Source organism: Danio rerio, chromosome 5 (assembly GCF_052040795.2).
Source record: "Danio rerio strain M-AB ecotype USA chromosome 5, GRCz13ab, whole genome shotgun sequence".
Classification (NCBI taxonomy): domain Eukaryota; kingdom Metazoa; phylum Chordata; class Actinopteri; order Cypriniformes; family Danionidae; genus Danio; species Danio rerio.
The window spans coordinates 6,117,779-6,129,953 of NC_141025.1; the positions used below are offsets into that span (position 1 = coordinate 6,117,779).

Below are 12,175 nucleotides of genomic sequence, written 5' to 3' on the forward strand. Positions count from 1 at the left end.
ACCATCATGTTGGACTTTTAGCCGCATATTGCAACAGGATAAGCCATACACACAGGGCTATTTGACACTTCTCTGCACCTACCGCGTCAGTAAAGCACCATAGCCACACACATCTTCAAGTGTGCGCGCACACAGGGAACTTCTTTTGACTTCTTTCAGAGTCTTTTGTAATGCTATCTTATGTACAAGTAGCTAAAACTCACCTATAGAGCATGTGTTTGGACTGTGGGGGAAATCGGAGCACCCGGAGGAAACCCACGCCAACACGGGGAGAACATGCAAACTCCACACAGAAATGCTAACTGATCCAGCTGAGACTCAAACCAGCGACCTTTTTGCTGTAAGGCGACAGTGCTAACCACTGAGCCCAATATCATATTAGATTTACAAAAAGCAACAGTTTTTCAAGGAAGTTTTCTTAGACAGCAGAGTTTGAAGTTGAAAGCGAGAAGTTGTGCATGTTACCGAAATCCAAAAAGACAACTGGTGTTGCTGGAGATCGGGGATTTTTTCTCTGAGTCGGCTGTTATCTCCTCAGGCTGCTCAGAGCGGGATCATGGGTCTGATTAACACCATGACAGTTAGTCTTTACAGCTCAAGCCTGGATTTCGACAGTATGTCAGAGTAAATTAAAACGCCATCGTCCCGCACAAACACCAGCGCCGGCACTGCCCTCCAGCGATGAAAACTATATCATAAAGACTGAAGCTAAGCTGTGATGAATGAATTGCTGCTGTTAGTTTTGATTTTTCTGATGGACCACTTTTCCTTAAGGAGTGATCCATTACGATATAAAATCGGGGAGTGTGGTAAAGTTGAAGTCAGACTTATTAGCCCGCTTGCATATTTGTTTCCAAAATTTCTGTTTATTAACAGAGAGATTTTTTTTTCTACACATTTCTAAACATATTAATTTTCATAACTAATTTTTGATAACTATTCATTTCTGATAATCTTTTATCTTTGTCATAATGAAAGCACATAATATTTGACTATATATTTTTCAAGAGACTAGTATTCAGCTTAAAGTGACATTTAAAGACTTAACTAGGTTAATTAGGCAAGTCATTGTATAACAGTGGTTTGTTCTGTAGACAATCAAAAAAAAATATTGTTTAAGGGGACTAATAATATTGACCTTAAATTGTAAAAAAAAAAATTTAAATAACATTTTTTTTTTCAAAGATTTTCTCCAGAAGAAAAAAAAAATATAGGAAATACTGTAGAAAAATTCTTGCTCTGTTAAACAGTATTTGGGAAATATTTGATAAAGAAAAAATATCACATGAGGGTTTGATGATATGAGTAATTTTATTTCACGGTAAAGATTACATTTCACAATTTAGTTACTTAATGAATTGCTGCTGTTAGTTTAGACCAGGGGTCGGGAACCTTTTTTCAGCAAAGAGCCATTTTTTTGGCAAATGCATTTTGCCAAAAGTAAAGTGGTAAAAGTAAAGAGAAAGTAAAAAAGCTAAATGTTGGAGGCTCGTTCTTTATCCTCGTGCTGCAGATGCTCTGTTTAATGGTTTTCTCACTAGTGAACCGTTTAGTTTTTCCGCATACAAAGTTCGCCATATAAATAGTAAATGCACCATTGCGCCATTACGCAACTAACTCTAAAAGGGAATGTGAGATGAGACTCTGATTGGTTTAATGAATGTTATGCTCAAAACTCACCCAGAACTCATTAAGAGAATAAGCACAACCCTCTTAGACTATATTTTTCCATCCTTAAAATAGCAAAAGTGAATTCGGAAACGCCCTTAATGCTATTGCGCCATGGGCTTTAGGCTAGATTGTTGAAATAGAGCCTTTTATTTGTCTATTTGAGAAAATGTATTTCACAGTAGAGAATATATCACAGTATGCTTATTTAAATAGGCATGTATTCCAGAAAATCAACCAAATGAGTTGTAATGAACTTAAAGAGATCATCCAAACATGAAAGTTTTGCCATAATTTATTCTCCCTCATTGCAAACATGTTTGTCTTCTATAAAAACTCAAAGTTTTAACAACTTGAGTAAATTGTGAGGTGAAATATCTTTTTAAATACTTTAGAAATGAAAAGGATTTTTTTTTATAATTTCATGATGCACAATATTGCACTTTTGCTAATATTTCATACTTGAATTGGCTCAGCTGATGCTTATATCTTTTCTGTTGTGTGTGTTAGATTCTATCCATCCATGTATGCATCCATCCATCCATGCATCCATCCATGCATCCATCCATGCATCCATCCATCCATCCATCCATCCATCCATCCATCCATGCATCCATCCATGCATCCATCCATCCATCCATCCATCCATCCATCCATCCATCCATGCATCATCCATCCATCCATCCATCCATCCATCTATCCATCCATCCATCTATCCATCCATCCATCCATCCATCCATCCATGCATCCAAATTAATTGATTGAATTTACAGAAATAGTACTATATTGTTTTATATCATTATCAAGATATGAGATGACCTATATTGTGATATGATATTTTTGTAATATTGCCCAGCCTTATTATAAAACAAAGCTCTGAGCAAAAGTAATCTGGAATATGGTCAACTTGCATTATATATAATGATGATACAGTAAAAGAGTTAACTGCAAAACCGATTATGTTAACTCTTCCCAGTGCTTCTGTCTGGATTCCCACTCATTCTGTTCTAGTCTGCATCAAAACAAGCCCTCTGTCATTTCGGGCCTCAATGAATGGCCCCTATTTAAACACCCTGACTCATAAATTGTGTCTGGGTGCTTTTGTTTGACGTCTTTGCTGTTCTGGGAAACTGACGTGGCTCTTCTTAAACAAACCAGAGCTTTTTACACTGCTTTTCTTAATTACAGTTTTTGTCTCGTTTCTAGTCCAAATGTCTAAAAAATCTTAAATCAAGAAGCATTTTCTAGACAAACAAAAAATACTGTATTGTTTCCAGAAATAATAAGTCAAAATTAAATATATTCCTTAAAACAAGCAAAATGTTCTGCCCACAGAGTAAGCAGATTAATATTGTATTTGCTTTGTAATAAGTATATTTGCATGCTCCATTGGCAGATTATTTAATTTGTTTTAGAAACTCTCTTCATTTTGACATTATTTCTGAAAACAAGAAAATAGTTTTTGCTTTGTTTTTTTTTGCTTTTAAAGAATTTGTAGATATTTGAACTAGAAAGACAAAAACTAAGCAAGAAAAGTCATCACTACTATTTAGCGGTGGTGCATTTTGTTTCAAAGATGACTGATTATTTGTTAATTTAGCAACAGCCCTGGTGAATTTTAGCACCCTCCTATAGCTGGACTGTCTTTGTGTGTAATTATAAAGACCTCTAATTTAGTTTTTTTTCCACTTACGTTTTAGGGCATAGGTTGCTGTTTTGATCTATCTATCTATCTATCTATCTATCTATCTATCTATCTATCTATCTATCTATCTATCTATCTATCTATCTGTCTGTCTGTCTGTCTGTCTGTCTGTCCGTCCGTCCGTCCGTCCGTCCGTCCGTCCGTCCGTCCGTCCGTCCGTCCGTCCGTCTATTGTTCTATCGTTCTATTCATCTATATCTAAGCTGATGCTGATATCTTATGTTATCTCATCTGTTTTCTTATCTGTCATCTATCGATCTATCATTCTGTCTATTAATCTGTTTGTCAATCAATCATTTTCAATCAATTAATCAATTGTTCTATCTTTCTTTCTATCTGTTGTTTTATCGTTCTATCATTTTATATACTGTTCTATTTTTCTATCTGTCATTCTATCTAGCGTTCTATCTACCGTTCTACCTGTCTGTCTATTGTGTTGTTTATCCATCCATTCATTCATCCATCTGTCTGTCCGTCCGTCTGTCCGTCCATCTGTCTGTTTGTCTGTCCCTCCGTCTGTCTGTCCTTCTATCTATCTATCCATCTGTCTGTCTGTCTTTCTGTCTGTCTGTCTGTCCGTCCATCCGTCGAGTTCTATTTGTCTATATCTCATGTTCACTGCATGATTTGCAAGATTTATTGTAAAAGAAGAAAAAAATATATATACATATACATATATATATATATATATATATATATATAAGGTCAGATGTCATTTTAATATACTAAACAAGTCAAAACTTTGGAACAATTTGGATTTATTTAGGTGAAAACAGTAATACTGTGAAGTATTATTACAATTTAAAATAACAGTTTTCCATTTGAACTTATTTTAACATTTGTGACCCAATCCACAACTACACACTGTAGTTACATGCACTGCAAGTGCATAGAAGTGCAGAAGTGCATAAACTTAACTTCCTCAACATCACAGGCTGTTCAACATTTTGATCATCATTGTGATTCTCATCCACACTACAACACCCTAAACGATATTCAATCTTTCTGAAGCGATCTGCTAGCTGGTTTACAGAGCGCTGCTGTGTCTGACAAGAGGAGGGCTGGACCTATCGCGTGCCTGTCAGTTTGAAACGGAGCTTCCCTTTGACAAATGATCAGCGTTTGTCACTGTCTGTGTTCATTTCCAAGCTTTTTGATTGGTTTTATACAATGTTGTGTTTTAACACCATATTTGGTGCGCGGAGATATTGACATTTCACGTGATAGCCAGAATATAGAGAACATGACTAGAGTTAAGAAAAGCAATGTTCTTTGGTAAAACTCTGTCAACTTTAGTAGTCATTTAAATACCTTTACTCAATTATCTGGACTATGACACTTTATTTTTAATCTCTATTGTTTTGTGTGTTTTTGTTTCCGCAGTGAAAATGTCAACACCTACTGTCTTCACATCGCTGAGGATGACGGGGAAGTGGACACAGATTTTCCTCCGCTCGACTCCAATGAGCCCATACACAAGTTTGGCTTCAGCACGCTGGCGCTGGTGGAGAAGTACTCGTCTCCTGGACTCGGACCCAAACAGTCGCTCTTTGTTCGAATGTAAGAAAACAACTTGATTTCATCACCTCATTTAGTCCTGCTGGTGCACTGTGAAGAATAATGAATGCATTTAAAATTGACTCAATTCATTTGTTATCCCAACACAATTTGATTAAGTTAACAAGTTTAGGTGGTTTGAGTTGTGTTGCCAAGCTTTTTCTTCATAAATGCAAAAATATCAAATAAATTAAAATCAATAATGTTTGTTCTATATAGAGACGACTCTTATACTTTTAATTATGATTTTTCTTTTGTGTTGTGCAGTTTAATTCACAGAATTTCTACAAAGTATGTTGTATGCTGTAAACTCACAGACTTTTTAGGTCACATCCATAACGCATGTTTATGGTGTAACACGAGGAGTGACACAGACAACGGAGTTTGGATCCACGTGCAGGTTTATTCGACGTCAGTCTTGCAAAGGTCAACACAGGTGCAAACAGATATATATATATATATATAGACCTTTTTCATGGCTGCTGCATGGAGGGCGCCATAGCGACCAGCGTCTTTCGGTAGAATGCAAAAAACTTCCGTTTACAGCGTGTACAACTGGTAATTTGCGCTACGAAAATGGGTTTCAATAACGTTTTTAATGGATAACAGAGCGTTTTTGCGACACACAACTTAGAGATGTGTCTGTTAAAGCCGTTATAATCTGTCACATGTGGTTCAAGTGCGTCAGAAATACGAGAAAAACGTTCTCCTAGTACACGTGTTTGCCGTCAGAAATGTGTGCGCGTTCCCGGCCTTTTAGCTGTTAGCTCAGCGGCTCTTTAACACACACACACACACACACACACACACACACACACACACACACAGAGAGAGAGAGAGCAAACCAGAGTACTGGCATGAAACTTAACAGGTATGAAAGTCGTGCAATTAACACAAATGACCAATAAAAGTCTGTTATTGATCCTCTGCTGGCTGATTTGCTGTTCATTCTAATCGCGAGCCGTTTGTGTTTTATTTTGTGTGTTTTTACCACGGTTTGTGTTTTTCGGTCATTTCGAAATGACACTAGCCTATATTTTCACTTTGTCTCAGTTATTAAATCAGTGTGTCAGTGGCACAGTACAGGCTACGTGTGTGTGTCAAACGTTTTGGTGAATTACATTTGTTTGGGCTGGTTATGTATTTGAAATAAAGAGAAAATGTTGACTTTAGCGATGACGAGGCTTCATTTAAACTGCAGAAGATGCCGTCTGACAATGAGGGGAAAATGCCTCCCAGCAGCTGTTTTCCATCCTATTAGATCGCATTTCTTTAAATGATCAGTCCAGGAGATGGTGCTGATGGACAACAGTATTAGTTCAAAGAGGATAAAAGCAGGTAAAATAGATTAAAACTATCGTTTCAAAGCTGTCCAAATGTGACTGTTTACACGCATCAGCTGCCGACCGGAAGTTCTTTGCATTCTCCTTGCACATACACGCAAAGCATAATGGGTAATTTTGCGTTCCAAGAAAAAAGTCTATAGGCAGTCCAGAATCGTAATCGGTAACAGGTGAGAGGTCAAAAGGCAGGCGGTAGGCAGTAGGGATGGCTAACGTGAAACTGACGTTTCGACACAGTGTCGAGATCCCGAAGCGCAAGTGTTTCGAAACACTGCACCGAAGCATGATTCGAAACACCCAGGTCACATGACTAAAGTGTTTCGAAACACCTGGTCACATGACTAAAGCGATTCAAAGCATTGATAATTTTAGAAGCGCTTCGAGACCTGGAGAATATGCATTTGACTAACATGGTCAATTTCAAGTTTCTAACTCGTGTGGCCTAGTGGACTGTGCGTGTGCACGTTGTAGCTGTGCTTCAAATTAATTTTGGGTTCGAATCCCGACTAGAACAAATACTGCAAGATCATGATTTTATGTATTTTAATCATGTTTCTGTTTTATGGTGTAGTCTAGATAGGATACATCTGCGGATACGCCATCAATTTAGCATTATTTTTGTAACACTGTAAAACAATAATTAATATTTTTGCAGTACAGTGATGGGTTTAGGTTTTGGATAGACGTTAATAAAATACAATGGGAAATTTAATCAATAATATCTATACTTATTGTTAACTTCTGGCCACAACTTTATCTGATCTTGAAACATTTATTTACAAGGTGTTTACTCGGATGTCAGAGCAATGTTGAAACAAAACGATACAAGAACAAAGCATTACCAACTGGTATTAAAACATTTCAAAAATAATTGTAACAGCCTGGATTCGAACCCACTATCCCCACATGGTGGTCACAAACTCTAACCCCTCGACTAAATTACTTGTAGGTTCAAGGCTACAAAGTGAAGTTTCATACCTCAATTTGCTCAACTGTTCTGTTCTGAAGCTGTTTCAGTGCAATTCAAATGAAATGACCACTAGGTGTCACCATAGAGTGGGGTTTCGAAACGTTTCGAAGCTTCGACACATTTGCTTCGACTGTTTCAGTGTTTCACGAAGCCTCGCTTTGCCCACCACTAGCAGGCAGGGAGAACAAGAACACAAGGCTAGGTCAAAACACGGGGAAACAAGACAAGGAATAACGCGTTGTAATGTCATCTACAGATAAACAAGACTCGGCAAAGTGAATGTGTGAGTGTGCTGCTTAAATAGTGTGTGCAATCTTTAGCTGGTGCGAGTAATTAGTCTAGATGAGGAAGCATGTGTGAGTGTGACTGGAGTGCATGTATGAAAATGTAGTCCAGAAATGGCGGATTTGTAGTCCATAGTTATTGTGAATGCAATCCAGCGATCTTATGGAATACGATCGCTGGTAATTGTGACATATGGATATAAAATATCATAGAAATCATATAAAATTCTAAATATGTGCGTTTCTGATCCCATAACTCTGGGGTGAGTTGTTTTAGAAAATGTGAACAGATGTTTCAATATAATGTTAACGTCTACTCTCTTTGTGGATTTATGTTTTGAGTTTTTACTGTAAATGTCACATCCATAACGCTGGAATTGCTCTCTTCATTCTTCACATGTGTCTAGGAGTTTTTCTGATTGCACTAATCACTAAGCCTGTTCTTATAAGAGTGATCTGAATGCTTTAGCCCTTCAACTAATGAGGTTTAAATGTCTGTCCATTCACAGAAGTCTCAAACACTCTTTTTTGGAGTGTTTTTCTCCACAGGCTCTCTTCAGGAAGCTCTCGTCTTGGTTTTGTAAGCTCTCAATTAGATTGTTGTCGTTCTGTGCATTTGGGCTGATCTCTAATCAGCTGTTTGCTTAATGTGGCTGACAAAGCATTAGGAGGCCCCTATTAATTTGAAGTTGCTAATTGGATTTGAGTGGCTTCCTGCCAGACTGTCCCGTCTGTGATAGGGAGCTTTGCTTTGGGCTGTGATGCTCAATTCAGGCTTGATTCTACACTGTAAAACCCAACAGTCAACTTGATCAAATGAAATGAGTGTAGTTAACTCAGAATTTACTGAAAGTTAATTCTACTCATTTTAAACAAGTTTTGAACTCTGTTTTGCAGGTAATGAGTTAATGAAACACCTCATTACTTTGACTTAAATGGAGCAAGTTTACAGTACTTATAGATTCGTTTTTTATCTCAAGTGGTTTGTAGCAATCGGTTTCCTCAAACGGTTTGAGTTGCCTTAACTTATTGGGTTTTACTGTGCTCAAACTGCTTCTTTTACTCAAATGAATTAAGTTCACAGTACTCATTAGGATTAGATTTTGAACTTAAATGGTTTGTAGCAATCAGTTTCCTCAAATGATTTGAGTTACCTTAACTTTTTGGTTTTTACAGTGTGGGCATGAGATTCTGATGGTATGATAATAAGCGATAAAATAATTTGTTTTTGTATTACAACATATCAGAAATCATATGGTAACCCTTTCCCTTTGTGGGAATCCAGCAATTCTTATTGGACAAGGGGAAAAAATTGACTAATTTTCATAATTTTTGGCCAGGTTTTAAGTTGTCATTGGGCTTTATATATATTTTTTGACCTAGCCTAAGATACATCTAATATTAAGAGTAAAATAAATAACAATTAGTTTTATATTTTGTGATTGGTATTACTATTAATAAGAAATGATCAGAAATGATTCTTGGTCATCTAATCATAATATTAGGTTGATTGATGAAGATGACTTTTGAAGACTGCTCGAATGATGGTAATATATCCAGCTTTGCAAAACAAGAATATACGAGACGCAGGGTTTATTATAATATAAACAAAACTTTCGGTTACACTTTATTTCGAGATACAATTGTTGCTTTTCACAAACTAATAATAAACAAAATAAATATTTTGCTGCTTATTAATTGTTTTTAAGGTAGTTTTTAGGTAATTGATATTTGATTAATTCAATTAAATTCATGTTTAGTTGTATGACACTTATATAATTTAGATTGTCAAAGCAGCTTAACGTAGAAGTTCTAGTAAAGTCCAGATTTCAGAGTTGAAGTTCAGTTTAGTTTAGTTCATTGTGGCTTAAGATTAGGGATGTGGAATAAAATAGGTGCTTTATACAGTGTATCCGGAAAGTATTGATAGCATTTTTTTATGTTACAGTCTTATTTCAAAATGGATTCATTTATTTCCTCAACATTCTACTCACAATACCCCATAATGACAATGTGAAAAAAGATTTTTTTTTTTTAATTGTTGCAAATTTATTAAAAATACAAAAGCTGAAAAATCCCATGTACATCAGTATTCACAGTCTTTGCTCAATACTTTGTTGATGCACCTTTGGCAGCGATTACATCCTCAAGTCTTTTTGAATACGATGCCAAAAGCTTGGCACACCTGTCTTTGGGAATTTGTGCCCATTCCTCTTGAGAGTACCTCTCAAGATCTGTCAGGTTAGATGGGAGGCGATGGTGTACAGCCATTTTCAGATCTCTTTAGATGTTCAATAGGATTTAGATCTGGGCTCTGGCTGGGCCTCTCAAGGACATTCACCGAGTTGTTGTGAAGGCACTCCATTGATAATTTGGCGGTGTGCTTTGGGTCATTGTTCTGCTGGAAGATGAACCGTCTCCCCAGTCTGAGGTCAAGAGCACTCTGAAGCAGGTTTTCCTTCAGGATGTCTCTGTACATTGCTGCTTTCATCTCTCCTCTATCCTGACTAGTCTTCCAGTTCCTGATGCTGAAAAACATCCCCACAGCATGATGCTGCCACCACCATGCTTCACTGTATAGATGGTATTACCCTGGTGATGCGCAGTGCCTGGTTTTCTCCAAACGTAACACCTGCCATTCACTCCAAAGAGTTCAATTTTAGTCTCATCAGAGCAGAGAATTTAGTTTCTTATGGTCTGAGAGTCCTTCACATGCCTTTGGGCAAATTCCAGGTAAGGAGTAAGCATGGGATGACCGTTTTCAAGAAATTAAATTTTTTAAAACCGCTAACATTTTCTGTAATACCGTTCCTAAGGTATGTGTAAGATTTATTTATTTTTTTGTAGTTTTTTTAAGACTAGAGTACATGTCCAGCAGAAAAATATCTAAAGATGTATTTTTGAAACTAATGAAAACAGCAGAAGTCAATGATTAATTTGAATTATATAGCCTGACGCGATTACTGCTCAAAAATATCATAAATCTTTCAAAAATAGAATAAATTGTTTTTTAAGTGAAGTTTATTCATAAACTAATTTCGAGAGGATCACGTGCTTATGATTTATCACGTCCAGTCTCGTATTTGCTAATCACTAATCTTCCAATCATATGAGCCCTAAGGCACCATAAATAGCCTCAGTTTTCAGTTCACTTTATCTTCGTTGGAAGAAACCCCCCTCCTCCCCTATTCTCCTCCTTTACCTGCGATTGGGCGGCACGGCGGTCCAGTGGTTAGCACTGTGAACCACACAGCAAGAATACTGCCGGTCCTAGTTCTATAGGACCGGTGAGTGTTTCTGTGGGGAGTTTGTATGTCCTTCCCGTGTCCGTGTGGGTTTTCCCCGGGTTCTCCGGTTTCCTCCCACCATCCAAAGACATTCAATATACATAACAATCAAGCTTGTCTAATTCCTTACGTTCCCTTAGCTACAGCAGCAGGGGAGTTCTGAGATCCACCGAGCTCGGGCTCCCTTCTTGCTCTGCCAACGGGAGGAAGCCCCGGGCTCGAGGAGCCCTTGAGCTCGGGGCTCTCTCCCGGGACAGCATGCCAAATAAGCTTTGTAAATCATCAGCTAAGTGTGAACTCTTGAAAGGGAAAAAAATTGTTTTGTTTTTACCCAGAAATTTAAAAAGAATATAATTTAGAGCAGTAATCACAATACCATGATACCGTGAAACCGTGATATTTTTATCCAAGGTTATCATACCATCAGAATCTTATACCAGCCCATGCCTAGCGGGGAGTGGCTTCCGTCTGGCCAGATGCTGCACAGATGGTTGTCTTTCTTTAAGGTTTTCTCTCCATAGAAGAACGCTGGAGTGCAGACAGAGTGACCATCAGGTTATAGATCATCTCCTTGACTAAGGTCCTTCTTCCCCGATCACTTAGCTTAGATTGTCGGAAGAGTCCTGGTGGTTCCAAACATCTTCCACTTATGGATGATGGAGGCCGCTCTGCTCATTGGAACTTTCAGAGCAGCAGAAAAACCTTCCCTAGCCTTGTGCCTCGAGACAATAGCTATGTTTCCATCCACCTATTTAATGCGCATTTTGCAAATGCGCTTAAAAAAACATTTGATGGAAACGCCATGATGCGCATAAATTTTAAAAATGCGCATAAAAAACTTATGCGCCTAACTGGGTAGGATAAACTTTTTGTTCGATAAGAAAAGATGCGCATAAACTGCGATGGAAACACTTTTACCGCACAAACTCCAGGATGCGCATTAAAAAAGGTCATGTGATTTTGTTAAAAGAGATCATGTGATGCTTAAAATGTGTGTGAATGGATAAAACGTCAGGCTGAGCACATTATAAAACATCTGAAACGTTGTTTTGGTCATTATAAAACGCCTTACCATTTCAGTATTAATGTTATTATATTATTAATGACCTCCAGAATCGAGAGCGCCTGTGCTCCGGGTCTGACACCTTCAAACGCCACTGCGCGCTCACTGCTTGTCAGGATTGTCTTCTGAGGCGCATTCATTTAGAAAAGATTGATGCAGCTTCTCCTACTGCAGCAAATGCAGTTTCTACTGTTGATATTTGGCGCCAGTTAATCAGGAAGAGACGATTTTGTTCGCTTTGACTCGTTGGATGGAAACGATGCTTCATTCGCACAACTTTTATGCGATAATACCGTTT

General features: G+C 37.7%; 1 protein-coding gene and 1 long non-coding RNA gene across 8 annotated transcripts in view; both read left to right on the plus strand.

Annotated features, from left to right (window-relative positions):
• The window catches only part of mapkap1 (MAPK associated protein 1), a 102,261-nt gene that overhangs the window by 45,630 nt on the left and 44,456 nt on the right, over positions 1–12,175 (plus strand). For all 7 annotated transcript variants that reach the window (XR_015490757.1, XR_015490758.1, XR_015490759.1 and 4 more), the window contains exon 6: positions 4,757–4,933. Coding sequence is in view for 1 of the 7 variants with exons in the window: in XM_087253222.1 (XP_087109348.1) it covers positions 4,757–4,933 (177 nt within the window). In the remaining 6 variants the exon portion in view is untranslated. The remainder of the gene's footprint in view (positions 1–4,756; positions 4,934–12,175) is intronic.
• LOC147843818 (uncharacterized) lies at positions 5,623–11,152 on the plus strand. Its single transcript, XR_015490961.1, has 2 exons — positions 5,623–10,541; positions 11,122–11,152. It is a non-coding gene; the product is annotated as an uncharacterized LOC147843818 (long non-coding RNA).